Source organism: Mustelus asterias, chromosome 8, assembly GCF_964213995.1.
Source record: "Mustelus asterias chromosome 8, sMusAst1.hap1.1, whole genome shotgun sequence".
Classification (NCBI taxonomy): domain Eukaryota; kingdom Metazoa; phylum Chordata; class Chondrichthyes; order Carcharhiniformes; family Triakidae; genus Mustelus; species Mustelus asterias.
The window spans coordinates 25396844-25422132 of record NC_135808.1 but is presented as its reverse complement, the minus strand read 5'-3'; the positions used below and the strand labels follow the sequence as shown (position 1 = coordinate 25422132).

At 41.4% G+C, this 25289-nt stretch overlaps 1 protein-coding gene and 1 pseudogene across 1 annotated transcript; both read left to right on the top strand.

Annotated features, from left to right (window-relative positions):
* The first annotated feature begins 3752 nt into the window (after nt 1–3752).
* Nucleotides 3753–4164, top strand: LOC144497689 (protein BUD31 homolog pseudogene; annotated as a pseudogene).
* A 14192-nt stretch (nt 4165–18356) lies between these two features.
* On the top strand, nt 18357–24345 carry LOC144497688 (putative G-protein coupled receptor 139). Its single transcript, XM_078219130.1, has 2 exons — nt 18357–18449; nt 23386–24345. The coding sequence occupies exons 1-2, from the start codon at nt 18357–18359 to the stop codon at nt 24343–24345; spliced, it is 1053 nt and encodes a 350-aa protein (XP_078075256.1).
* The last annotated feature ends 944 nt before the right edge of the window (nt 24346–25289 follow it).

Sequence of the window (25289 nt, the reverse complement as noted above, 5' to 3'; positions counted from 1 at the left end):
TAAAAAGAAATCCTACTCCCCCTACGTCTGCGGATCAGGAACGTGAATCAATCCGTCCCTCGCAATACGACCGAAAGATAGTTCTTTAATCCCCCTCACGGTTGGCGATAGGTTCACCAACTCCCTGGTTAAACTAGTTCTGCCACTTTTCCGTCACACTGAATGAAATGCCTCGATCACTGCCCAAGACCGCAAGGAACTACAAAAGGCAGTGAATGCAACCCAATCCATCACGCAAGCCGCCTCCCATGCATTGACTGTCTACACTTCCCGCTGCCTTCACAAAGCAGCCAGCATAATTAAGGAGCCCACACACCCCGGACATTCTCTCTTCTGCCTTCTTCCTTCGGGAAAAAGACACAAAAGTCTGAGGTCATGTACCAACCGACTCAAGAACCTGCTGCTGTCAGACTTTTGAATGGACTTACCTTGCATTTAGTTGATCTTTCTCTGCACCCCAGCTATGACTGTAACATTATATTCTGCACTCTCTCGTTTCCTTCTCTGTGATCGGTATGTTTTGTTTGTATAGCGTGCAAGAAAAAATACGTTTCACTGTATGTTAATACGCGTGACAATAATAAGTCACATCAAATTAAATCAAATCAAAACTTTAATCACTTAACAAATAAAAGGTTCCATCTCGGGGTAGCAGTAGCTACCTGTTATCGAGGACCGTCTGCGATGCCATTCTGTTATGCAGATTTAATTTAACACTTGCTAAGCATTCCAGTTTAAAGAGAAAAATAAGGATAACAATTCAATTATTTCTTTATTTCATACTTCTAGTACCCACTCAAACATAAACAGTTGCAACTCATTAACTGTTTAGTGAACTGTCACTCGAACTGAACATCAACTCGCAAGTAACCTTTAACTCTTAAACCACACTTTAACACTAACTAAACATCAACTTCATTGATATTGTGAGCCGAGTCAAAGAGAAAAAGGAAGCATTTGTCAAAGCGAGGAAGCTGGGAACACATGAAGGAAATGTGGAATACAAGGAAAGTAGAAAGCGAATTAAGCAAGGAGTAAAGAAGGCTAAAAAGAATCACGAGAAAGCATTGGCCAGCAGGATTAAGGAAAATACGAAGGCTTTTTATACATACATAAAGAGCAGCAGATTAGCCAGGGAGAGAGTTGGCCCACTCAAGGACAACGGAGGAAATCTATGCATGGAGCAAGAGGAAATGGGCGAGGTATGAAATGAGTACTTTGCTGTATTCACCAAAGAGAAGGACTTGGTGGATGATGAGTCTGGGAAAGGGACTGTAGATAGTTTGAGTCATGTTGAGATCAAAAAGGAGTTGGTATTGGGGTTCTCGAGAAACATTAAAGTAGAGAAGTCCCTCGGGCCTGATGGGATATGCCCCAGAACACTGAGAGAGGAAAGGGGGGAAATTGCTGCGGTCTTGAGAGAAATCTTTGTTTCCTCACTGGCTATAGGGGAGGGCCAGAGGATTGGAGAATGCCTCCAAAGTTGTTCCTTTGTTTAATAAAGCTAGCAAGAATAATCCAGGGAATTACAGGGCGGTGAGCCTTACATCAGTGGTCGGGAAATTATTTCCAGAGGATCCTTCGAGACAGGATTTATTCCCATTTGGAAATAAGTGGACTTATTAGTGAGAGGCAACATGGTTTTAAGAAGGGGATGGCGTGTCTCACGAACTTGATCGAGTTTTTTTGAGGAAGTGATGAAGATGATTGAAGAAGGTGGGGCAGTGGATGTTGTCTGCATGGACTTCAGTAAAGCCTTTGACAAGTTCCCTCGTGGCAGACTGGTGCAGAAGATGAAGTCGCATGGAGTCAGAGATGAGCTGGCAATGTGGATACAAAAGTCGTTCGGTCAAAGAAGATAGAGGGTAGCAGTGGAAGGGTACTTTTCTGAATGGAGGGCTGTGACAAGTGGCATTCCTCAAGGATCAGTGCTGGGATCTTTGCTGTTTGTCATATACATAAATGACGTGGAGGAAAATGTAACTGGTTCGATTAGTAAGATTGCGGACGACACAAAGGTTGGTGAATTTGCAGATAGCGATGATGACCATCAGAAGATACAGCAGGATATAGATCAGTTGGAGACTTGGGCGGAGAGATGGCAGATGGAGCTTAATCCAGACAAATGTGAGATAGTGCATTTTGGAAGGTCTAATAGAGATAGGAAATATACAGTAAGTGGCAGAACCCTTAAGATTATTGATAAGCAAAGGGATCTGTGTGTACAGGTACACAGGTCACTAAACGTGGCAATGCAGGTGGAGAAAGTAGTCAAGAAGGCATGGGGCATGCTTGCCTCCATCGGCCGGGGCATTTAGTTTAAAAATTGGCAAGTCATGTTGCAGCTTTATAGAACCTTAGTTAGGCTGCACTTGGAATACAGCTTTCAATTCTGGTCGCCACAGTTCCAGAACGATGTACTGGCTTTAGGGAGGATACAGTAACGATTTTCCAGAATGTTGCTTGGCAATAGCTATGAGGAGAGGTTGGAGGTACTTGGTTTGTTCTCACTGTAACGACGGTGGTTGAGGGGTGACCTAATAGAAATCTACAAGATTATGAGAGGCATGGACAGAGTGAATAGTCAGAAGCTTTTTTCCCAGGGTGGAAAGGTCAATTACTAGGTGGCACAGGTTTAAGGTGCGAGGGGCAATGTTTAAAGGAGATGTACGAGGCAGATTTTTTACACAGAGTGTTGGGTGCCTGGAACCCGTTGCCGGGGGATGTAGTGGAAGGGGATACAGCAGTGACTTTTAAGGGGAGTCTTGACAATTACATGAATAGGTTGGGAATAAAGGGATATGGTCCCCGGAAGAGTAGGGAGTTTAAGTTAAGTCGGACAGCATGGTCGGCGCAGTCTTGGAGAGCCGAAGGGCCTGTTCCTGTGCTGTAATTTTCTTTGTTCTTCATTCTTTAACTATTCAACTGAAAATCGATACTACCGCATTTCGGAAAGCCTTGACGAAGAAATATCCTCGAATTTGAATCTACCTTCTTCACTCTGAAGCATTATTCAGGGTGCAAGTTTGGTTGTGATGGTTGGTCTCTTCCGAGTTATCGCTGCCAAGCAAAGAACTCACGTGTCTTTTATCCACAATTTCCCACTTGCTTCCGGAAGATTCTCTGTCATTCAGCCAATTGTGTAACCAGAAACTGGTAACATGGCTCGAACACCCAGTGGAACTACTTGTGAACGATGCCATGATGCTTCATTCATTTTACATGTCACATACATAATAGCCATAAATCAGAGTCACTGTGTCCGAGTTAATAGAAACAACTTCCCTGATCTGACCAACACAGGAAGCTTCTGATCACAGTTCCCGGACCAGAGCCCCTTTACGAAGTGCATTTGATTTTAATTTATGAGTTGACGAAAATTCCCAGCATGCTTCACTCTCGACCAGAATAGCCATTTTAAAGCCACGATTGCAATTACTGTTGTTAAATCATGATTGCAGCTGGTCTTTCTCCGTCCACAACACCCTTTATATTCTTTATATTCTCTCAATGGGCTGCTATTAATAGCCTTTTCCATTGTTTCTGTGGCTAAGACTCATTTTTCATTCCCTCACCCTGCGGCGTAAATATTTCCCACGTTTTATGCCTTTTAGCTTTTCCAAAGAGTCATCTGGATCGAAACGTCAGCTCTTTTCTCTCTTAACAGATGCTGCCAGACCTGCTGAGATTTTTCAGCATTTTCTCTTTTAGTTTAATCGTTATACTCTTTGATTGGAAAGTTCAATGCCGAGATGCCGATGGTGAAGCGAAGCCACAACCTGCCTGCTGATGGCGGGAGCAGATTGAACCCAGCGTGGATGAGCTAGACCAGAAAATGCATGGGACTGAGACTGAACATCACAAAGGGAAGAGGAAAATAGAATCACTCCAGCCGACCTTCAGCCTCCACTACCAGCAAACCCATTACATCTTAGAACTTTTCTATGGGAGAAAGGCAATTACCAGAGAGCCGTATTATTATTGCATGAGGGAAGGATGCTGACAACAATCTCATTCCTCAGTAGAATAAACAGGCCTGAGGGAACTTACGCTGTCTTCGCTGATTCATAACCTGGGAACCAACATTGGAAAAACTGCATCTGTAGGGTCCCAAAGAGCAAGCTTGAAGTCGGGAGGGTTATTGAGTGCACACACCGTGGATGATGAGTTTGCCCTGTTTGAATTTGTCCTTTTTGGATGAGGGAGTTTTAGTTTGTGTGTGATCAATTTTATTTTGAATCAACGTAGAGGGGCACAGTGGCACAGTGCCAGGGTCAATGCTTGGGTAAATGTCTGTGTGGAATTTGCACATTCCCCCCGTGTCTGCGTGGGTTTCCTCAAATTGCTCCAGTTTCCACCCACAGTCTGAAACAGGTGCCGGTTACGTGCATTGACCCGAACAGACGCGGACGTGTCGGGACAAAGGAAATTTCACAGCAACTTCATTGCTGTGCTAATGAAAGCCTTACTTGTGACTAACAAATAAGCTTTCACATTAACTTTACGTGTTATCCATAATAAAGACAAGATGCTGTTTCTTTCGTTGCTCTCTTCTAAGCTGCTTTTCTTTTCAAAGAGGAATATATTGAATTAAAATGTATTTTTAAAACTGAAGTTTCACTACAGACAAAAAAGTTTGGCGGTCAAACACCTGTGTGAGAGGGCGCAAGAGAAAGGACAGACTATCCAGAATTCAGTGACGAAATAACCACGGTTATATTTGTCTGAGAGAATCAATAATGAGCGGGCAGAATAACCTTGTTAGCCACTTGATGTGATCAGGATTGTCCAATTGGATGCTGGTGCTTAGTACAGGCTATTAGAGCAGCTCAGCTTCGAAATCAGCTTGTTGAAGTTTTTTTAAAAAGCTGGAATCTCAAATTCCCCGTGAAGATCCATCGGGTATGAAGTGAATGCGCTGCATCCTCACACAGCTGAAAGATCTGTACGGCGGGACAGATCACTTCTCGGAGATGATGATTGAAACATTTAACAGGTTCAAGAACATTTATTACCTGATTCTAGCAATTATTTGTGTACCGGGTAAGTAAATAGAAGCGGTGAATGTATGTCAATTACTTTGCGGGCTAATCTGTGATGTATTTCACTGAACCAAATGTTATATCCTAAGCTAGTGGTAGAGTTGTACTGACACGGGACCAGTGGAAGATTGCTTTACAGTTTAATAACCTGAACTCGTTCTATCATTGGAGTTGGGTGAAAACAGGTAGTTAGGTGAAACAGACAGCAGAGGCCACAAGGGAGAGTGCTGACTGGTAAGTAAGTGCTACTCTTTATTCTCTGAAACTGACAGTGAGTTCAGACGAAAATAAAACTTGAAAGAGACATCACAGAAGGGCTACGATTTGATTGGTTCTGTTAGATTTGAAAATCCATTGAAATTACTGGCTACAAATTGCATTTTGACTGAGTTAATAAGGAAATATATAATAAAAAGAGTTTAAATTTGAGAAAACTCAAATTAAAAACTAATTAAATAAAATAGAGATGGCGGGTCAGGTGATGTGCTGTTCATGCATGATGTGGGAGCTGGTGGACCCCATTGTGATTCCCAATGAGCACTGTTGCGGGAAACTCTTTTAGATGGCCTGATTAATTTAAAGGCTAAATCTTTTCATTAAATATTTCATTTCACAAAGGCAGAAAATGTTTATTCAGTTCAATGAAATTCTTAAACTAGTTTTATTAAAACATTGAAATGTTGGAATCAAAAACATTACAAATTAACAGTATTCAGACAAATATACAATTAAGACAAGACAAATCTCATTTTGGCCAAAATGGGAGATCAAAGGATACACCTACACAACTAATGAGCTCGCAGGCTTTCACAAAACATCTTAGGTTCCATGCCTAAAAGCAGAATTGGTTATCATTTTCGTTATCAGATTAATCAGCCCAGCACTTAATTAAAAGCAATTTCATTCATTCACTGTTCTGTCAATCTAACAATGGCATGTCCTTCAATTAATCATATTTTGACAATTTCAAATATTGATCTGTCATTCGTCTGTCCATTTTACAGAAGGTCGCTCCCAAACGTTGCTTCTAATGATTCAGCATTTTTCTAACCAGTTTAAAGCACTCTAATACCAAAAAACACCTTTATCTTTTGGTATGATCACCCGGCCTGGGGAACTTACTTTGTTGCATAATTTGTGCCTGACTTGTGCTGATATCTTTCATGAATACATCTTTTATTTTACTGGCGTATTACAAATTCATTTCTTCGAGACATTATTAAGATGTTACTTAAATATGTTGTATTATTCTCAAACCACATATTAAAATATTACCTGCTAATTATCCTGATGTTAGGTATTTAGAATGAATCAGAATTCTAAACTACAATAATCATAAGCCTAGGTAGGTAGGGACATGACCGGCGCAACTTGTGGGCCGAAGGGCCTGTTTGTGCTGCATTTTTTGTATGTTCTATGTTCTAATTCCCCCTGTTGGCCGTATTGGCTAAAAGCAATACAAGGCAAACATTTTGTCTAAAAACTCTCTCAATATAATCGACCGTATCTTACTTAAGTATTCCCTTTATAATCAATGCATCTTTAACTGATTCTTTATTGATGAAAAGTTCTTGTTTTAAAATGATGCTCCAGTTTATACATTATCATAAGTTGGAGCATATAAAGAAGTTGAAGTCATTGGTATTTCTTTCTTGCCTTCCTTAATCAATGTTACTCTTGCAACAGTCTGCCTTGTGATCGAGCAACAACATTTGAGTAGCATTATAATAACAATAATCATCAATAAATAAACACAAAGATATGTAGTTCCAATAAATACATTCTTTACCAATATTCTGACCTATCCTGTTGCCCACTTTTCCAGAGACAATGGCCCTGGTTTTTCTAACTTCTTGACCTTCTTCCGAATATGTGTTACCAGATTGGTGTTATTCTCCAAAATATCTGACATGTAGGTGCAGCATTTCGATCATGTCTGGGCACATGTTCCTCCTCTTTCTGCAAGAATGAAGTCCAATGCCATCTGATTCTGTAACACAACTGTACGCACTGATAAAGCAGTAGCCGTGTCATTAGCTACCCTTTCTAAGATAAGCAAAATTTTCCACTTCCATTGTCAGCCTTATTTGTGACTATCCTGGCACTATTATTCCAAAGGAATAGTCTACGCCCACTGCAGTATATCGACATCTGATAGTTTCCTCAGGAAATCGATCAGTGCGGTAAATTGTGCAACTCTATATTCTAAGTAACAAACTCCTTTCCAACCTTTGGGAAGCCATGGGTAAGCTTTTTTTCCACAAATCCAATAAGTTCCATTAAGTGTTGGGTATATTGAATGTTGCACATGTGATCATCCTCCGGTGGGCTTAAGCAAATCTTGCTCCTGACGTCCATAGTGTAGATTTAATTTATTAATCCCAATGTCTATACTTCCCTGATCACTTTGGTGCATAAGTTTCCTTGTTCCTCTAAGCCTGTGTCAATTAGAATCAAATTGGGTGTTCGTTTGGCTGTATTGAATACAGTTGAGTACCTATTCGAGTAAAAAATCTACACTTCTACACTCCTTTGTAAATCTCACTATATTTCCTCGAGGTTTCCTGAACAATTGGATTAATTGATCCCATATTATTAATTTCTCCCACCTTAAAGGGATTTTCTGCAAAGGAAACCTCTTCCCCGCATTAATTGGTTTATGAGTCCATACCCAACATTTAGATACATCAGCTGTTCTAGCATAAGTGTACACCAAATGCATAAGTGTTTTTGTTAAACTCATGATAATCTCCTTACACTACACAAAACACATGATTACAATATGTAATATAATCTTTTATTTTTACCATTTGTAATTACTCAAATTCTGTTTATGTCATTAACAATAATGTACTTACTTGAACCACGCTCTGTTTTTGATCTTTGTCCAAAGATTGTTCTAGCTTGTTATTCAGTGATGTTTCCTTTCTTGACTGGATGGCTGATTTTTTTCTTTGTATATGCAAGTCTGCAATTTGACACATAATATGGCCCTAAGGCCTCGGAATTAGAATCAAAAATCAAAAATGTAAACATTTTCTGGATTGCTTCACTGTAGCATCTGATTGGCCTAAAAGGTCTAAAGCATTTTTAGACACATTTATCCAAATTCTTTTCACTAATTTAATCCTTTGCGTAAGGTTTTAGCTGTGTCCAGTGTCTCAAGCTAGGAAAATGTTTTTCATCATCCAAAGTACATGTTTCTCCTGCAACGATTATTTCAAATGGTCCCTCCCGTCTAGTGCTTAATCTTTTTTTTGTCAGACATTAAATGTACCATAACCCTCTATCCTGCAGTTGGTAAATTTGGATTTTCTTTCTCAGTTAATTTCATCCAATTTTTATATTACTGTTGAATGACTACTTATTTTTTAAAAGGAATGCAATCGAGTTATTAAGTCTCTCATGCATTGGTAGACTGCTTCTTTTCCATTTATCAACTTCCCTCCTCCTGTGATAAAAACTTTTCGGAGATGCATTGCTCCACCTGTCTTCAGTTCAAATGGGGTTAATCCTGTTCCTAGAGATGGAATGGCTCTTTGTCTTAACAGAATTGCAGGTAACGCCTGCACCCAATTATTTCCTTCATCTAATGTGGCTTTAGCCAAACTGTTCGTTCAATGTTCTGTTCATTCGTTCTACCATCCCTGAGCGTTGTGGATAATACGGTAAATGAAATGTCTGTTTGATCCCTAACATTCTACATACTTCTCTCAAAACTCTCCCAGTGAAGTGAGTTCCCTGATCTGAGTCCAATTGCAATTGCATTCCCCATCGGGGTATCATTTCATTGGCTAATATCAAAGCCACAGTTTTGGCTGTTTCATCTTTACATGGGAATGATTCTACCCATCGAGTGAATTGATCAATAATACCTAAACAATAAATGTTCCCTTTTTTCCTTGGTAAAGGTCCTGTGAAGTTCATTTGTAAGTTTTCCCATGGTCCCTTGGGTCTGGGTTGGTTTCCCATTTTTATTTTGCAATGTTGTCCTGATTCTATTTGAGCACACTGAATGCATGTTTGCAGAACTTGGCGATCATTTGTCCATGCCATTCTACCAGCAGCAATTCTTAATTAAGGTGGTCAGCTTATCTCTGCTCGTGTATGCTACTCCATGATATAAATTCAGTGTTTGGTGCATTGCTTCCAGAGCTATTATTTTATTACCTTTCTTCCATATTCCGTTCCATTCTTGCTTTCCTCCCAAATCTTTCCATCTGTTTTTCTCTTCTCCTGAGACATGTTCTAGAATCGGTTTTATGTCTGATTCAGTGTCATCTTTGGCTTGTAAAGCAGCTATATCAGTTAATTGAGTTTCCTCTAACTTTTGTTCTAATAATCTTTTCGATGCTAAATCTGCTTTGTAATTCCCTTCTTGGCCTTTCCAGTGATTCGTTTTGTGCTTGAACTTTGATCATAGCTGCTTGTATGACATCACTTCCTTGGCAAAAAATGTGAAATGATTTAGTGAGATTTGGCAATCCTAAAGCTCGGGCTGATTTAATGTCAGTAAAAGCCTTGTCTTTCCAATCTTTTTTTCTCTACTAAGCCTTCCTCCGTTGAGCGAATCTTACAGTGGTTTTCCTTGCATTGTATAATCTTTCACAAAATTCCGACAGTAATTGAACAATCCTAATATTTGTCTCACTCCTTTCACCGTGTGTGCTTGTGGTAAGCCTTAGTTCGATCTTCTGGAATTTCTTCCCTGCCTTGTGAAGCAATTAAAACATCATCTACATATTGTAGAATGGTGGTTCCTGCACATTTAATAGACTCGATTATTTGTGCCATGTGTTTGTGAAAAATGGTTGGACTATTGTGAAACCTTTGTGGTAGACGATTCCAAGTGTATTGTTGATTTCCCACTTTAAAGGCAAATTTGTACTGATGTTATTTTGCTATTGGAATAGGCCAAAATCCATTGGCCATATCTAAGACATTAAAAATAATTTGATCTGTCGCAATTGAGTTTAGATCGCTAGCTGGATTTACAACTATTGAGGGTGCCCATGTTGCATATCTGTTTAGAAATGTGTAGTCCACAGTTAACATGTAACTTCTGTCAGGTTTTTTAAAAAATCAGCCATATAAGTGAATGAGTAGTAGTCGCTGTCTTTGTCGCTACTCCTTGTTTTTCAACTGTGTGATAATCCACCTAACCGCTTGAACTTCTCCCTGAATCTTTTCTGGTGGGACATTTAAACTTCGACAACATGTTTATTTCTACCCCAAATTCGAGGGTATTGTGCAGCCATTTTTCCCAGATTGATCTCTTTTCCCAATCCGTTTGAAATGCTGCTATCCTCGAAATGCTACACCATTTCCTTTTCCCCTATTTATTCTGTTTGAATATGTGGTGCCAGTTGATGTCTCCGGTTCTGACATCAATTATCGCCCCTAACTAGACAGAACTCTATCCCCAGAATGCTTGCTTCTTTATTTTGACAGATTCAGATTTGAACATGTCTTTTTTTAATTGTTGGTATACTGAGCAGTGCGACTTTAACTCTCCCAGTAACTCTATGTTATTCTATTGTTTGATCAATGGTTGGTAAATTGAAGTCTGTTGGTGATATAGTTGTCCTCTTATCAATTAACTTGAAACAATTCTGTCCTTCTATCACTGTCTCTATATATATCCGGAAATCCATTTCACCATCAGACGCTAGGGGCGCCAATTGTCATTTTGCAGTTAACAATTTACGAAGTTTCTCTGTCGTGAAACTGACTTCGATAACATAATAAAATCTTTGAAACAGAAATCAAACCTTTCAATTTGATTCCAGGCAGTAACTTATTTTGATTATTCATTCTTCATCTCAAATCACATCGTTGTATTAAAGTAGCTTCCTTGAACACATTCTTCGATGTTAGTGATATGTGCTTTCTGATGTCAATTAATCACCCTGTTCACTTCCTTCAATTTTTATTTATTCTGCTGAATTAATTCTCTTTTGAGCCCACCTTATATCTGTTGTGATTTTCAACTTTCCCATATTTAAAATGTATACCTAAATTGTACTCTGTGTTTTGGATTAGTTATCTCATTCTCATGATTATTTTGCTGAATTTAAAAATTCACTCCTCAGAATGTAATCAAAATGCTCTTAGGTCACTGCCATTGTTGAATAGCCCTAATTTAGTTGGCGCTGTTATCACGAAATATCCAATAGGGGCAAATGTAAAATTCACACTTCCCCACCCACTCTATTTTGTGTAATTTTCACGAGACAAACTGACCCTTTCCTATTTTATTTTGATTTGGATTAATAATTCAGATTAATTGCTTCAAATTTGAACACACAAAGATTCATCCTGTTTATAACTGCATGGGTTAACTTTATGTTTGTCTCCAACTTGGCTTGTTTACAGAATTCTTTGGCAATAAGTCATTTTTACACAGAAAGCTTTTTTTGACCTGAGAGCTGTATCTTTCTAAACGCATTTTTTTTAAAAATGACTTATTTTTAGTTATAATCTTTTAAACAAGTTCTGCATTGTGAAATTACCGTTTAACTCTTATTTATCTTTTTTATTTAAGTTATATCTTCTATATTTTACAACTTATCCGTCTTTTGATTACCATTTAATTCTCCAGTATTTTTAAAAAGTCTGTTTTAACTAATAAGAGTGCAGCATTGTTGCACTACTTTCTCAGCGAAATTAACTCCCTTCATCTTAGTTTCCTGTTTTACATGCCCTTCACTCGGCACAACATCGTGGGCCGAAGGGCCTGTTCTGTGCTGTACTGTTCTATGTTCACTATCTAATCAGCGTGTCCTTGCTGAACCTGCTGCAAGTGGATAAGTTGCTATCTTTACTCCCATGTTTGCGCCAATAGTCTTTAATAACTCAATTCAATCAGTGCGCCACTTTTTTTCCGAACTTGCTGTCGGTGGGTAAGTTGCGCCAATAACTACTTGGAATCGAATTGAAAGGTTTGATTTCTGTTTCAAAGATTTTATTATGTTATAGAAGTCAGTTTCACAAGAGAAACTTCGTAAATTGTTAACCGCTAAATGACAATTGGCGACCCTGGAGTCTGATGGTGATATGGATTTCTGGATGTAAATAGAGACAGTGGTCGTAGGACAGAATTGTTTCAAGTTAATTGATAAGAGGACAACTATATCACTAACAGACATCAATTTACCAACCATTGATCAAACAATAGAATAACAGAGTTACTGAGAGAGTTAAAGTCTCTTTTAGAACAAAGAACAAAGAACAATACAGCACAGCAACAGGCCCTTCGGCCCTCCAAGCCCGGGCCGCTCCCTGGTCCAAACTAGACCATTCTTTTGTATCCCTCCATTCCCACTCCGTTCATATGGCTATCTAGATAAGTCTTAAACGTTCCCAGTGTGTCCGCCTCCACCACCTTGCCTGGCAGCGCATTCCAGGACCCCACCACCCTCTGTGTAAAATATGTCCTTCTGAAATCTGTGTTAAACCTCCCCCCCTTCACCTTGAACCTATGACCCCTCATGAACGTCACCACCGACCTGGGGAAAAGCTTCCCACCGTTCACCCGATCTATGCCTTTCATAATTTTATACACCTCTATTAAGTCTCCCCTCATACTCTGTCTTTCCAGGGAGAACAACCCCAGTTTACCCAAACTCTCCTCATAACTAAACCCCTCCATACCAGGCAACATCCTGGTAAACCTGCTCTGTATTCTCTCCAAAGCCTCCACGTCCTTCTGGTAGTGTAGCGACCAGAACTGGACGCAGTATTCCAAATGCGGCCGTACCAACGTTCTATACATCTGCAACATCAGACCCCAACTTTTATACTCTATGCCCCGTCCTATAAAGGCAAGCATGCCATATGCCTTCTTCGCCAACTTCTCCACCTGTGACGTCACCTTCAAGTATCTGTGGACTTGCACACCGAGGTCCCTCTACGTATCTACACCCTTTATGGTTCTGCCATTAATCGCATAGCTCCTCCCGACATTATCTCTACCAAAATGCATCACTTCGCATTCATCAGGATTGAACTCCATCTGCCATTTCTTTGCCCAAATTTCCAGCCTATCTACATCCTTCTGTAGCTTCTGACAATGCTCCTCACGATCTGTAAGTCCTGCCAATTTTGTGTCGTCCGCAAACTTACTGATCACCCCAGTTACAACTTCTTCCAGATCGTTTAGATAAATCACAAACAGCAGAGGTCCCAATACAGAGCCCTGCGGAACACCACTAGTCACAGGCCTCCAGCCGGAAAAAGCCCCTTCCACTACCACCCTCTGTCTTCCATAACCAAGCCAGTTCTCCACCCAGCTAGCCACCTCCCCCTTTATCCCATGAGATTTAACCTTTTTCACCAGCCTACCATGAGGGACTTTGTCAAACGCTTTACTAAAGTCCATAGAGACGACATCCACGGTCCTTCCCTCGTCAACCATTCTGGTCACTTCTTCAAAAAACTCCACCAGGTTAGTGAGGCATGACCTCCCTCTAACAAAACCATGCTGAGAATCGTTAATGAGTTTATTCCTTTCTAAATGCGCATACATCCTATCTCTAAGAATCTTCTCCAACAACTTCCCCACCACGGACGTCAAGCTCACCGGCCTATAATTATCTGGGTTATCCTTCCTACCCTTCTTAATTAACGGGACCACATTAGCTATCCTCCAATCCTCTGGGACCTCACCTGCGACCAGTGACGAGACAAAGATTTGCGTCAGAGGCCCAACGATTTCATCTCTTGTCTCCCTGAGCAGCCTTGGATAGACTCCATCAGGCCCTGGGGATTTGTCAGTCTTTATATTCTCTGACAAACCTAATACTTCTTCCCATGTAATGGAGATTTTCTCCAACGGTTCAACACTCCCCTCCGTGACACTCCCAGTCAACACATCCCTCTCCTTTGTGAATACTGACGCAAAGTATTCATTTAGGATCTCCCCTACTTCTTTGGGCTCTGATCATAATTCCGCACTTTTGTCCCTGGAGGTCCGCTTTTTTCCCTGGCAACTCTTTTGTTCGTAACATATGAATAAAATGCCTTGGGATTCTCCTTACTCCTGTCTGCCAAGGACATTTCGTGACCCCTTTTTGTCCTTCTAATTCCCCTTTTGAGTTCTTTCCTACTTTCTTTGTACTCCTCCAGAGCTCCCTCCGTTTTTAGCTGCCTGGACCTAACATACGCCTCTCCTTTCTTTTTGACCAGTCCCTCAATTTCCCTGGTTATCCACGGATCTCGAATCCTACCCTTCCTATCCTTCTTTTTAACAGGCACATGCCTGTCCTGTAGCCCTAACAACTGTTCCTTAAAAGACTCCCACATGCCAGATGTGGATTTACCCTCAAACAGCCTTTCCCAATCTAGAGCTGCCAATTTCTGCCTAATCCCACTAAAGTTGGCCTTCCCCCAATCCAACACCTTAACCTTGGGACACCACTTATCCTTTTCCATCACTATCCTAAAGCTAACAGAATTGTGGTCACTATTTGCCACATGTTCCCCTACCGAAACTTTGAAGACCTGACCGGGCTCATTCCCCAGTACTAGGTCCCGTGCAGCCCCCTCTCTAGTCGGGCTATCTACATATTGTTCCAAAGAACCCTCCTTAACGCATTTTACAAATTCCTCCCCATTCAGAGTCCCTGCTCTCAGCGATTTCCAGTCTATACCAGGGAAATTGAAGTCTCCCACTACAACAACCCCATTTTTCCTGCACCTATCCAGTATCTCCTGACATATCCGTTCTTCCACTTCCCTCGGGCAGTTGGGGGGCCTGTAGTATACCCCCAACATAGTGACTGCGCCCTTCCTGTTTCTAAGCTCCACCCAGAGTGACTCGTTACACGACCCCTCTGAATTGTCCTCCCTCTGCACCGCTGTAATATGCTCTCCAACTAATACTGCTACTCCACCACCTCTTTTGGCCCCTCCTCTATCTCGCCTAAAACACTTGTACCCCGGAATATTCAGCTGCCAGTCCTGTCCCTCTTTCAAAAAAAGAAATTGCCTTTGTGACCAACAAGGGGTTCGGATGTCTATCAGATCCGGTGATTCAGAGCATCTGCCCCTCTACTAAAAAAGGTGAACAATATGAAGTAAGCATTCACCATTCCAGTGGAAGTGTTCACTCAACCATCGGCTCCAAGACTTTCCCATCCTCGTCGCCAAATTGTTGTGGGAAATTCTTTTAGGTGGCCTGATTAATTTAAAGACATTTCATTGAACATTTCATTTCACAAATGCAAAAAATGTTTATTCAGTTCAATGAAGTAATTAAACTAGTTTTATTAAAACATTGACATGTTCGAATGAAAAACATTACACATTAATAATATTCAGACAATTATACAATTAAGACAAGACAAGTCACATTTTGGCCAAAATGGGAGATTAATGGATCCACCTACACAGCGAATGAGCTTGCAGGCTTTCACAAAAAATCTCAGATTTCATGCCAAGGAGCAGAATTGGTTATAGTTTCCGTTATCAGATTAATCAGCCCAGCACTTAATTACAAGCAATTTCGTTCATTAAATGTTCTGTCAATCTCACAATGGCATGTCATTTAGTTAATCATATTTTGACACCTTCAAATATTGATCTCTCATTCGTCTGTCCGTTTTTTGGAACGTCTCTCCCAAAAATGGCTTCTAATGATTCAGCATTTCTCTAACCAGGTTAAACCACTCTAATACCAAAGGATACCTTTATCTTTTGGTATTATCACCGGCCTGGGTAATTTACTTTGTTACATCATTTGTGCCTGACTTGTGCTGATATTTTTCATGAATACATCTTTCATTTTATTGCCATGATACACATTCATTTCTTAGAGATATTTTAAAGATGTTACTTAAATATTCTGTATTATTCTCAAACATTATTCTAAAACATTAGCTGCTAATTATCCTCATGTTGGGTATTTAGAATTAATTGCAATTCTCAATAGCAAGCACGTCTGTAGTAAGTGTTGGTTGATTGACGAACTCCAGCTCAGAGTGGATGTGCTGGATTTTGAGCTTTCCACGCGGTGACACATCATGGAGGGGGGGGGGTGGGGGGCAGGGGTTAGGGGGGGGGGGGTGGAGATAGCTGGACTCTGTTTTCCAGGAGACAGTCACATCCCTTTGACGAAATACCTTGAATTTGGCCAGCGGTCAGCGACAGGAGGGTGTGGCTGCGCGTGAGGCAGATGTAGACATTCAGGAGGGAGGGTTGCAGGAGCGTCAGTCCTTGCACTTGTCCAAAAGGTTCGAGAGTCTTGCTCCCTTTGTGGACCGGAACGTGCACTGCAGGGAGGATGAACAAACTGACCACGGCATCCTGGTACAGGGAGCCGTTCGATTGGGGGGAGAAAAAAGGAATGTATTTGTCAAGGGGATAGTATAGTTACGGGCATTGACACTGTTCTCTGTGACCAGGATCGAGAATACTGAAGGATGTGTTGCCTGCCTGGTGCTCGGGTTTGGGATATCTCATTTCGGCTGCAGAGGAACTTGGAGTGGGAGGGTAAAGATGCAGTTGTCTTGGTCCACGTAGGGACTAATGACATGGGTAGAACAAGATTAAAGGTTCTGCTAAGGGAGTATGAACAGCTCGGAGCTAAATGAAAAAGCAGAACCAAAAAGGTAATAATCTCTGGATTACAACTTGAGCCACGAGCTAATTGGCACAGGGTCACAAAGATTGGTGTGGGAGGGATGGGTTTGAAATCATGGGACATTTGCACCAGTATTGGGGAAGAGGGGACCTGTTCCAATGGGATGGTTATCATCTGAATCATGCTGGGACCAGAGTCTTTGCAAATCGTCGAACTAGAGCTGTAGATAGGGCTTTAAACTAAACAGTGGGGGCTGTGGGGTATGGCGCGGTGGGGCGGGGTGGGGGGGGGGTGGATTCAGTTGTATGGAGAATTAGAAAATCAAAGTTAAAGGAGAGAGTAACAGTGCAGGTTAATGATGAGGGCTTTCAACTAGTTAAAGGAACCGAGGGCTCAGGAGAGGTTAGTAAAGTTTCAAGACCACATAATAAAACCGAGAGTACAGAAGGTGGCAGAATCTAACCTCAGGCAGAGCAAAAAAGATGGTAAGTATGAGACAGGGCGTGGTCATTGCGGGACTGAGATTGTGGCACTGAAATGCATGCAGTATATGGAACAAGATAAATGAGCTATTTGCTCACATTGAAATTGGCCATGCGATGTTGTAGGCATCACAGAGACGTGGCGTCAAGGGATCAAGGCTGGGATCTAAATAGCCAAGTATATGTGCCCTATGGAAAGGACAGGCAGATGGGCAAAGGGGGCAGGGTTGCATTGTTAGTAAGGAATGAAGTTAAATCAATAGCAAGAACTGATATAGGATCGGAAGGCATAGAATCTCTGTGGCTAGAGTTGAGGAATTTCAAGGGTAGAAAGACTCTGATGGAAGTTTTTTGCAGGCCCCCGAGCACTGGTCAGGATGTGGGGCAGAAAATCAATCTGGAGATAGAAAAGGCCTATAAAAAAGGCAACATTAGAATAATCATGGGGGGCTTCAATATGCAGGTGGACTGGAAAAATTAGGTCGGTACTGGATCCCAACAAAAGGAGTTTGTGAAATGTGTAAGAGTTTCTTTTTGGAGCAGCTTGTGACAGACTCTACTGGGGGACAGGGAATTCTGAATTTGGTGATTTGTAATGAGGCAGACTTGATTCGGAAACTTAAGGTGAAGGATTTCTGAGGGAACAGTGATCACAATATGATAGAATTTACCAGTCTCCCCGAGAGGGAGAAGCTGGAATCAGATGTAATGGTGTTAGAATTAAACGAAGATAACTACAGCGTCATGAGGGAGCATCTGTCCAGAGCTGATTGGAAAGGGAGCCTAGCAGGGAAGTTGGTGGAACAGCAATCACAGGAGTTTTGGCGGGTTATTTGGGAGGCAGAACAGAAATTCATCCCAAGGAGGAGCAAATATGCTCAGGGGAGGACGAGACATCCATGGCTGCCGAGGGAGGTCAAGGACAGCATCAAAGCAAAAGAAAAAAGCAAACAGAGTGGCGAGGATTAGTGGGAAGCCAGAGAATTGAGAAGCCTTTTCAAGCGAGCAGAGGACAACTGAGAAAGAAATAGGGATGTGTGTGTCTGGGGAGGGAGGTGAGGTGGGGGGGGGGGGGGGGGGGAAGGGGGGGGGGTGGCGGAGGGGTGATGAAATATGAGTGTAAGCTAGCTCGTAATATAAAAGAAGATAGGAAGAGATTTTTTTCAACAAATGAAAGGTAAAACAGAGGCAAAAATAGACATTTGATCACTGGAAAATGAGGCTGGAGAAGTAATAATAGGAAACAAAGAAATGACAGGGGAACTGAATACTTATTTTGCATCATTCCTTATGGTGGAAGACACCAGTGGGATGCCAGGTCTCCAGAAGGATCAGGGGACACAGGTGAGTGCACTGGCTATCAATAAGTAGATGGTTATGTGGAAAGTGAAAGATCTGAAGGTGGATATGTCACCTGGTCCAGATGGAATACCCCCCAGGGTTCTAAAAGAGATAGTTGAAGAAATTGCGGAGGCATTGGTGGTGATCTTTCAGCAATCACTGGATGCAGGGAGGGTCCCAGAGGATTGGAAAGTAGCTAATGTAACACCACTGTTAAAGAAGGGAGGGAGGCACCAGATAGGAAATTAGAGGCCGGTTAGCCTGACTTCAGTCATTGGCAAGATTTTAGATTCCTTTATTAAAGATGCGATCATGGAGTACTTGGAAGTGCAAGATAAAACAGGACTGAGTCAGCATGGCTTCGTTAAGGGGAGGTCATATCTGACAAATCTGTTAGAGTTCTTCGAGAAGGTAACAAGAAAATTGGATAAAGGAGAACCAGTGGATGTGATTTATTTAGATTTCCAAAAGGTCTTTCACGAGGTGCCGCAAAGGTGACTGTTAAATACGTTACGAGCCCATGGTGTTAGTGGTAAGATCCTGGCATGGATAGAGGATTGGCTGACTGGCAGAACGCAGTGAGTGGGGATAAAGGGCTCATTTTCAGTATGGCAGATGGTGACTCAGGGGTCGGTGCTGGGACCACCACCTTTCACCATGTACATTTACAATTTGGAAGAAGGAACTGAAGGCACTCTTGCTAAGTTTGCAGATGATACAAAGATATGTAGAGGGACCAGTTGTATTGATGAAACGCGGGGGGGTGGGGGGAGCTGAGAAGGACTTTGACATGTTAGGAGAGTGGGCAAAGAAGTGGCAGGTGGAATAAAATGCGGAAAAGTGTGAGGTTATGCTCTTTAGAAGGAGAAATGAAGGCTTCGAGTAATTTCGAAATGGGGAAAAGCCTAGGAAATCAGAAAGACGAAGGGACTTGGGATTTCTGGTTCAACATTCTCTTAAGGTTAACGTGCAGGTTCAGCCGGCGGTTAAGAAGGCAAATGCAAGGTTAGCATTCATGTCAGAAGGGCTAGAATACAAGAACAGGAATGTACTTGTGAGTTGGTATAAGATTCTGGTCAGATCCCATTTTGAGCGATTCTGGACCTTTTGCCTAAGAAAGGATGTGCTGGCCTTGAAAAGAGTCCGGAGGAGGTTCACAAGGATGATCCCTGGAATGAAGTGCTTGTCGTTTGAGGAATGGTTGAGGACTCTTGGTCTGTACTTATTGGTGTTGAGAAGGATGAGGGGGGATCTTATTGAAACTTACAGGATACTGCGAGGCCTGGATAGTGTGGACGTGGAAAGGCTGTTTCCAATACTTGGAAAAACTAGATCAGGAGGCACACCCTCGGGCTAAAGGGACAATCCCTCAAAAAGAGATGAGGAGGAATTTCGTCAGCCAAAGGATGATGAATCTGTGGAACTCTTTGCCAAAGAAGGCTGTGGAGGCCAGGTCATTGAGTACCTTTAAGACAAAGATAGATAGGTTCTTGATTAATAAGGGAATCGGGGGTTATGGGGAAAATGCAGGGGAATGGGGGTGAGAAACAATTATTGAATGGCAGATCGGACTCAATGGGCCGAGTGGACTAATTGTGCTCCTATGTCTTGTGGTCGTATGGTCCACCTTTTCATTTTATTGCTTCAGCTGAAAGTCATCTTCTATGCCTAACCTTTATACCCACATAAATGTTATTTTTCTTCAGTAGAATATCCCGTACTGTTTAGTCATCCATCGGGGTAGGTAACTCACAAAAAAATAATATATTACCCGGATTATACATCAATGAAGAATTGCAATCAATGTGTGTCATCAGCCGGAGAGAAACGCCTGAGCCCAATCATGGTATCTTACCAGGAGCAGCTGACAGTACTGAATTGTATTGAGTATGTGTGTCACTAACTGGAGTGGGTTACCTAGCCCCAGAGCCATTCGCCTTTGGGAGAATCTGACAATGCAGTTTTCTACTCAATCTGGGTAAATCACTGGACTCAAACAAACTGGACAATCATGATATCGCTCCTTGAGGGAACTGATCTCGCAATTGCCCATAATTTCCCACATTCCAACAATTGTAATCGCTTTAAAATGCGTATATTCGTGATCATATTTGCATATAAGTGCGTGCAGTGAAAATTAGTGCCTCCTATTAAGCTACACCTTCTGAAACATATATATACTTAAACGGGAAGCAGCATAGCAACAGAGATTAATAAATGCGCTCGGATGGTATTGTTTCAGTGGATGCGTCATCGAGTGGTTTGCTAGCATTTTTCCAGACAGAATGCATACATTTGTAACACGTTGTAGTTATTCAGAGCGGTAGAAAGTGGGTAATGATATTCCACAAGGTCCAGTGTTATGGTTAATTTCGTTGATAATGGATTAATGACTTGGGCTTTGAAATAAAACGCAGACTTTTCAACTTTTGATATATGCCAAATTGAAATAGAGTCATGGAGTCATAGAGGTTTACAGCATGGAAACAGGCCCTTTGGCCCAACTTGTACATGCCACCCTTATTTTTCTTTAAAACCCCTAAGCTAATCCCAATTTCCCGCATTTGGCCCATATCCCTCTATACCCATCGTACCCATGCAAATATCTAAATGCTTTTTAAAAGATAAAATTGTACCCGACTCTACTGCTACCTCTGGCAGCTTGCTCCAGACACTCACCACCCTGTGTGTAAAACAATTGCCCCTCTGGACACTTTTGTATCTCTCCCCTCTCACCTTAAACCTATGCCTTTTCGTTTTAGACTCCCCGATATTCGGGAAAATATATTGACCATCTACCTTGTCTATGCCCCTCATTATGTTATAGACCTCTATAAGGTCACCCCTCAGCTCCTACGCTCCAGAGAAAAAAGTCCCAGTCTATTCAGCCTCTCCCATTATAACTCAATCCATCATGTCCCGGTAGCATCCTACTAAATGTTTTCTGCACTCTTTCTAATTTAATAATATCCTTTTTATAATAGGGTGACCAGAATTGCACAGTATTCCAAGTGTGGCCTTACCAATGTCTTGTACAACTTCAACAAGACGTCCCGACCCTTTTATGCAATGTTCTGGCCGATGAAACCAAGTATGCCGAATGCCTTCTTCACCATTCTGTCCACCTGTGACTCTAATTTCAAGGAGCTATAAACATGTACCCCTCGATCTCTTTCTTCTCTAACTCTCCCCAGCGCCCTACCATTAACTGAGTAAGTCCTGCCCTGGTTCAATCTACAAAATGCATTACCTCGCATTTGTCTAAATTAAACTCCATGTGCCATTCGTCAGGCCACTGGCCCAATTGATCAAGATCCCGCTGCAATTGGAGATAACCTTCCTCACACCACAATGCCACCAATCTTGGTGTCATCTGCAAACTTACTAACCATGCCCCCTATATTCTCATCCAAATCATTAATATAAATGATAAATAACAGTGGGCCCAGCACTGATCCCTGAGGCACACCACTGGTCCCAGGCCTCCAGTTTGAAAAACAACTCTCTACAACCACTCTCTGGCTTCTGTCAATAAGCCAATTTTGTATCCATTTAGATATCTAACCCTGGATCCCGTAAGATTTAACTTTATGCAACAACCTACCACGCGGCGAAGTGTGATCAAGTCTTGGGAACACATTCCAAGAAGCAATGTTCAACCGTACAGAATGGTAAAATATGTGGCAATTGAATTTAACCCTAGTAAATCTGAAGCAGGATATTTTTCTATGAAGAAAGAGGAGGGCATTAATTTGTTAGAATAGCAAGTCGAGATGAATTTGAGAAAGAGAGTTTTATCGGAATACAAATACATTGACCACTACATTGGTTGTTCGTACTGCAAATAGCAAAAGAGACAACATGACTTTAAGTCTGGAATGAAAAATGCAGAGCAGAACAGTGATGCTAAAGCCGATCTCAATTGGGTTAGACAGCATGTTGATTACTGCATACAGAGCTGGTCGAATATTGCAAACAATATAAAGAAACTGGTGAGAGCTGAAAGGCAACTTGCCTGGATCACATCAAATATGTGTGCGTATACAGGAATTAGTTGATAGACTGCAGAAATGTATCCTTCACCAAAAAAGTGTTGGGTTGGGTGTCGGCGTGGGTGTGTGGTGGGAGAGTTAATTAGATTCTATGTAATAAAAAGTTTCAATAAACTGCATACGAAGAGACTATTTCATCTTGTCAGAGACCATCAATATGTGATATATTTAAAAAAACAATAGGATGCTCAGAGGGAATTGGTTAACCGAAGGTTTGGCGAAAATGTGCAACTTGCTCGCACAAAGTGATAGATTAAGAAGAGCTTCGGTAATTTTAAGGAGCGAGAAAGCTAGAAAATAATAGGAAGGAGAAAGGAATATTGGATTAGGAAGTATTTTGATCCTTTCGATTCCAAGTGATTTGCAAAATAAGCAAACGTAATTTCAGAAAAAAAGCCTTATCACAACCAGTGGTTTGGTTCCAGAAACCACTGCTTGGAACTGCACTGGAGGCAGGTTAAGTCGAGGTGTCCAGGAGGGCATTAGATAATTTCCTGAGCAGAAACAATATGCAGGAGTATGGGGAAAAGGTAGCAGAATGACACTAAGCCATAATGAGGGTTTTGAGGACCGGTGGACTAAATGGCATCCTTTTGCACTGCAACAATTCAGTTATCATGTAAGATGAGCTTCAGCTGAAGGAAAATGGATATAGAATCGAGTGGAGCATGAAAACACAAAATGGGATGATTGGAAAGAAAGGTATTGTATCTATTCTGTATATCCAAAGTTACAATACGTAATGCTGTCTCATCTGAATTTGTTTAACGGGGTTTTACACAAGATGACAATGCGAAGTGGTGGGATGAGTATCGCTATTCTATTCAAACGTCAGCCTCTCACACAGCCATCAAATTTTTGTTTCTCAATCTGACGTTTATTGTCAGTGTCAGGCAGAGAAACATTTGATCTGTCTAATTCCAAACTTTTCTCTCTCTCTTCCAGTTAACTTACTGGCGATCGTGATTTTAACCCGTGGAAAATGTGGTCTCTCCAAATGCACCACTCGCTATCTGGTGGCCATGGCAACATCTGATCTGTTTGTCATTATCACTGAAGTTATACTGTGGCGGGCCAGGTATTATTATTTCCCACGGTGTTTCATGGACTTAACGCCTGTGTGTAGTGCTAACTATGTACTAATTCGTGCAGCCACAGACTGTTCTGTCTGGTTCACTGTCGCTTTCTCGTTTGATCGATTTGTGGTCATTTGTTGCCAGAAGCTGAAAATGAAATATTGCACTGACAAAATGGCATCTGTTGTTCTAGGAACAAGTGGCATTCTACTCTGTTTAAAAAATATCCCCCTGTACTTTGCATGGGAACCTGGAGAGATAATCGAGAATGTACCCTGGTTCTGTGATGAAAAATCAAGTTATTTCAGTGATCCTGGATGGGTGGGGTTTGATTTGTTTGACAAGATTTTAATCCCATTGCTACCATTTGTTTTGATTCTGTTTCTCAACGCTCTGACAGTACGGCACATTTTATTGGCCAATCAAGTTCGTGAGGGACTGAGGACACAGCGTAAGGGACAGCATCACATTGACCCAGAGATGGAGAGCAGAAGGAAGTCTGTGGTTTTACTCTTCTCCATATCGGGCAGCTTTATTTTCCTTTGGTTGGTGTATGTAATAGAGTTTTTATATTATAACGTTACAGGGGCAGATCCCAGTGAATACACAGATTCTGAATACATATTCTCACAAGTTGGATTCATGCTGCAGGTTTTAAGTTGCTGCACAAACACTTTTATTTATGCAGTTACTCAGTCCAAATTCAGAGAGCAGGTGAAGGAGGTAGCGAAATATCCAATTACATCAATTATTCAATTAAGCAATAAATAAAACAACTGAGATGATGTATGATGTTTGTTCAATCATCCCACTGAATGCAATATAACTGCAGTTGATACCATGCAGCATGCTTTAAAAATGATTTACCAATGACTGATTAAGTTCGTTAATATAACATGTGAAGGATATTTTGCTGTGAGCACCTAAGATTTTCGTAATGTGTTTATTAAACGATCCTTGAAAATATATATTACGACAATTTGATTGCACCTGTCCATCTACCAGACAGTTCAGGATTGAACTCTTGCTTTAAGTCTGATCACGGGATTTTGGGAAAACATGATCGTCCATTTTTTGACATTGATAGTGCTTTGTGTGGGTCTTTTAAGTGAAACAATTTCTTCCCTGTTCCCAGATAACTGGTGTGGGATCATGCAAGGACTCATGATGTTTTAAAATGGCCATTGTATGTATCTTTTAAATCTGATGGATTGGGCACTTATCCTCGACAGATTGTGAAGAACTCTTTGGGGAAGAACGAGCTGAGGGTTTCATTTGAATTCAATTGCAGGAAACCAACATTGAACAACTTCCATATGCCAAACCAGTGATGCAATTGTCACATGTGACTACTTGAGCCTGGCTAGAGGTTTACTCAGCACCCAATTATTGGCACTGACAAGAGAAATTAGGTTTGTTTGTGGTGCATGAGCAGCAAAGGCAGATGCCAGCTGAGTATTCGGCCTGCCTGATCCCTGGCAGGGGAGGGGACCCAAACATTCAGAGTTGCAACAGCCTCAGTGAGAAAAAGTGGCAACAAGTGCGGTGAAATGAACTCTGCCCGAATTGAAGCGTAGTCCCACTTTGGAAAAAAGATGTTTATTCTAAAAGAAACGATTGCCAATTGCATTAAATAATCCAACAGGTTTGCACGTGCAAACAACCGTTCAGGTTTCACAATTTGCGTGTGGAAAATCACTTTATGGCCCTCCCTT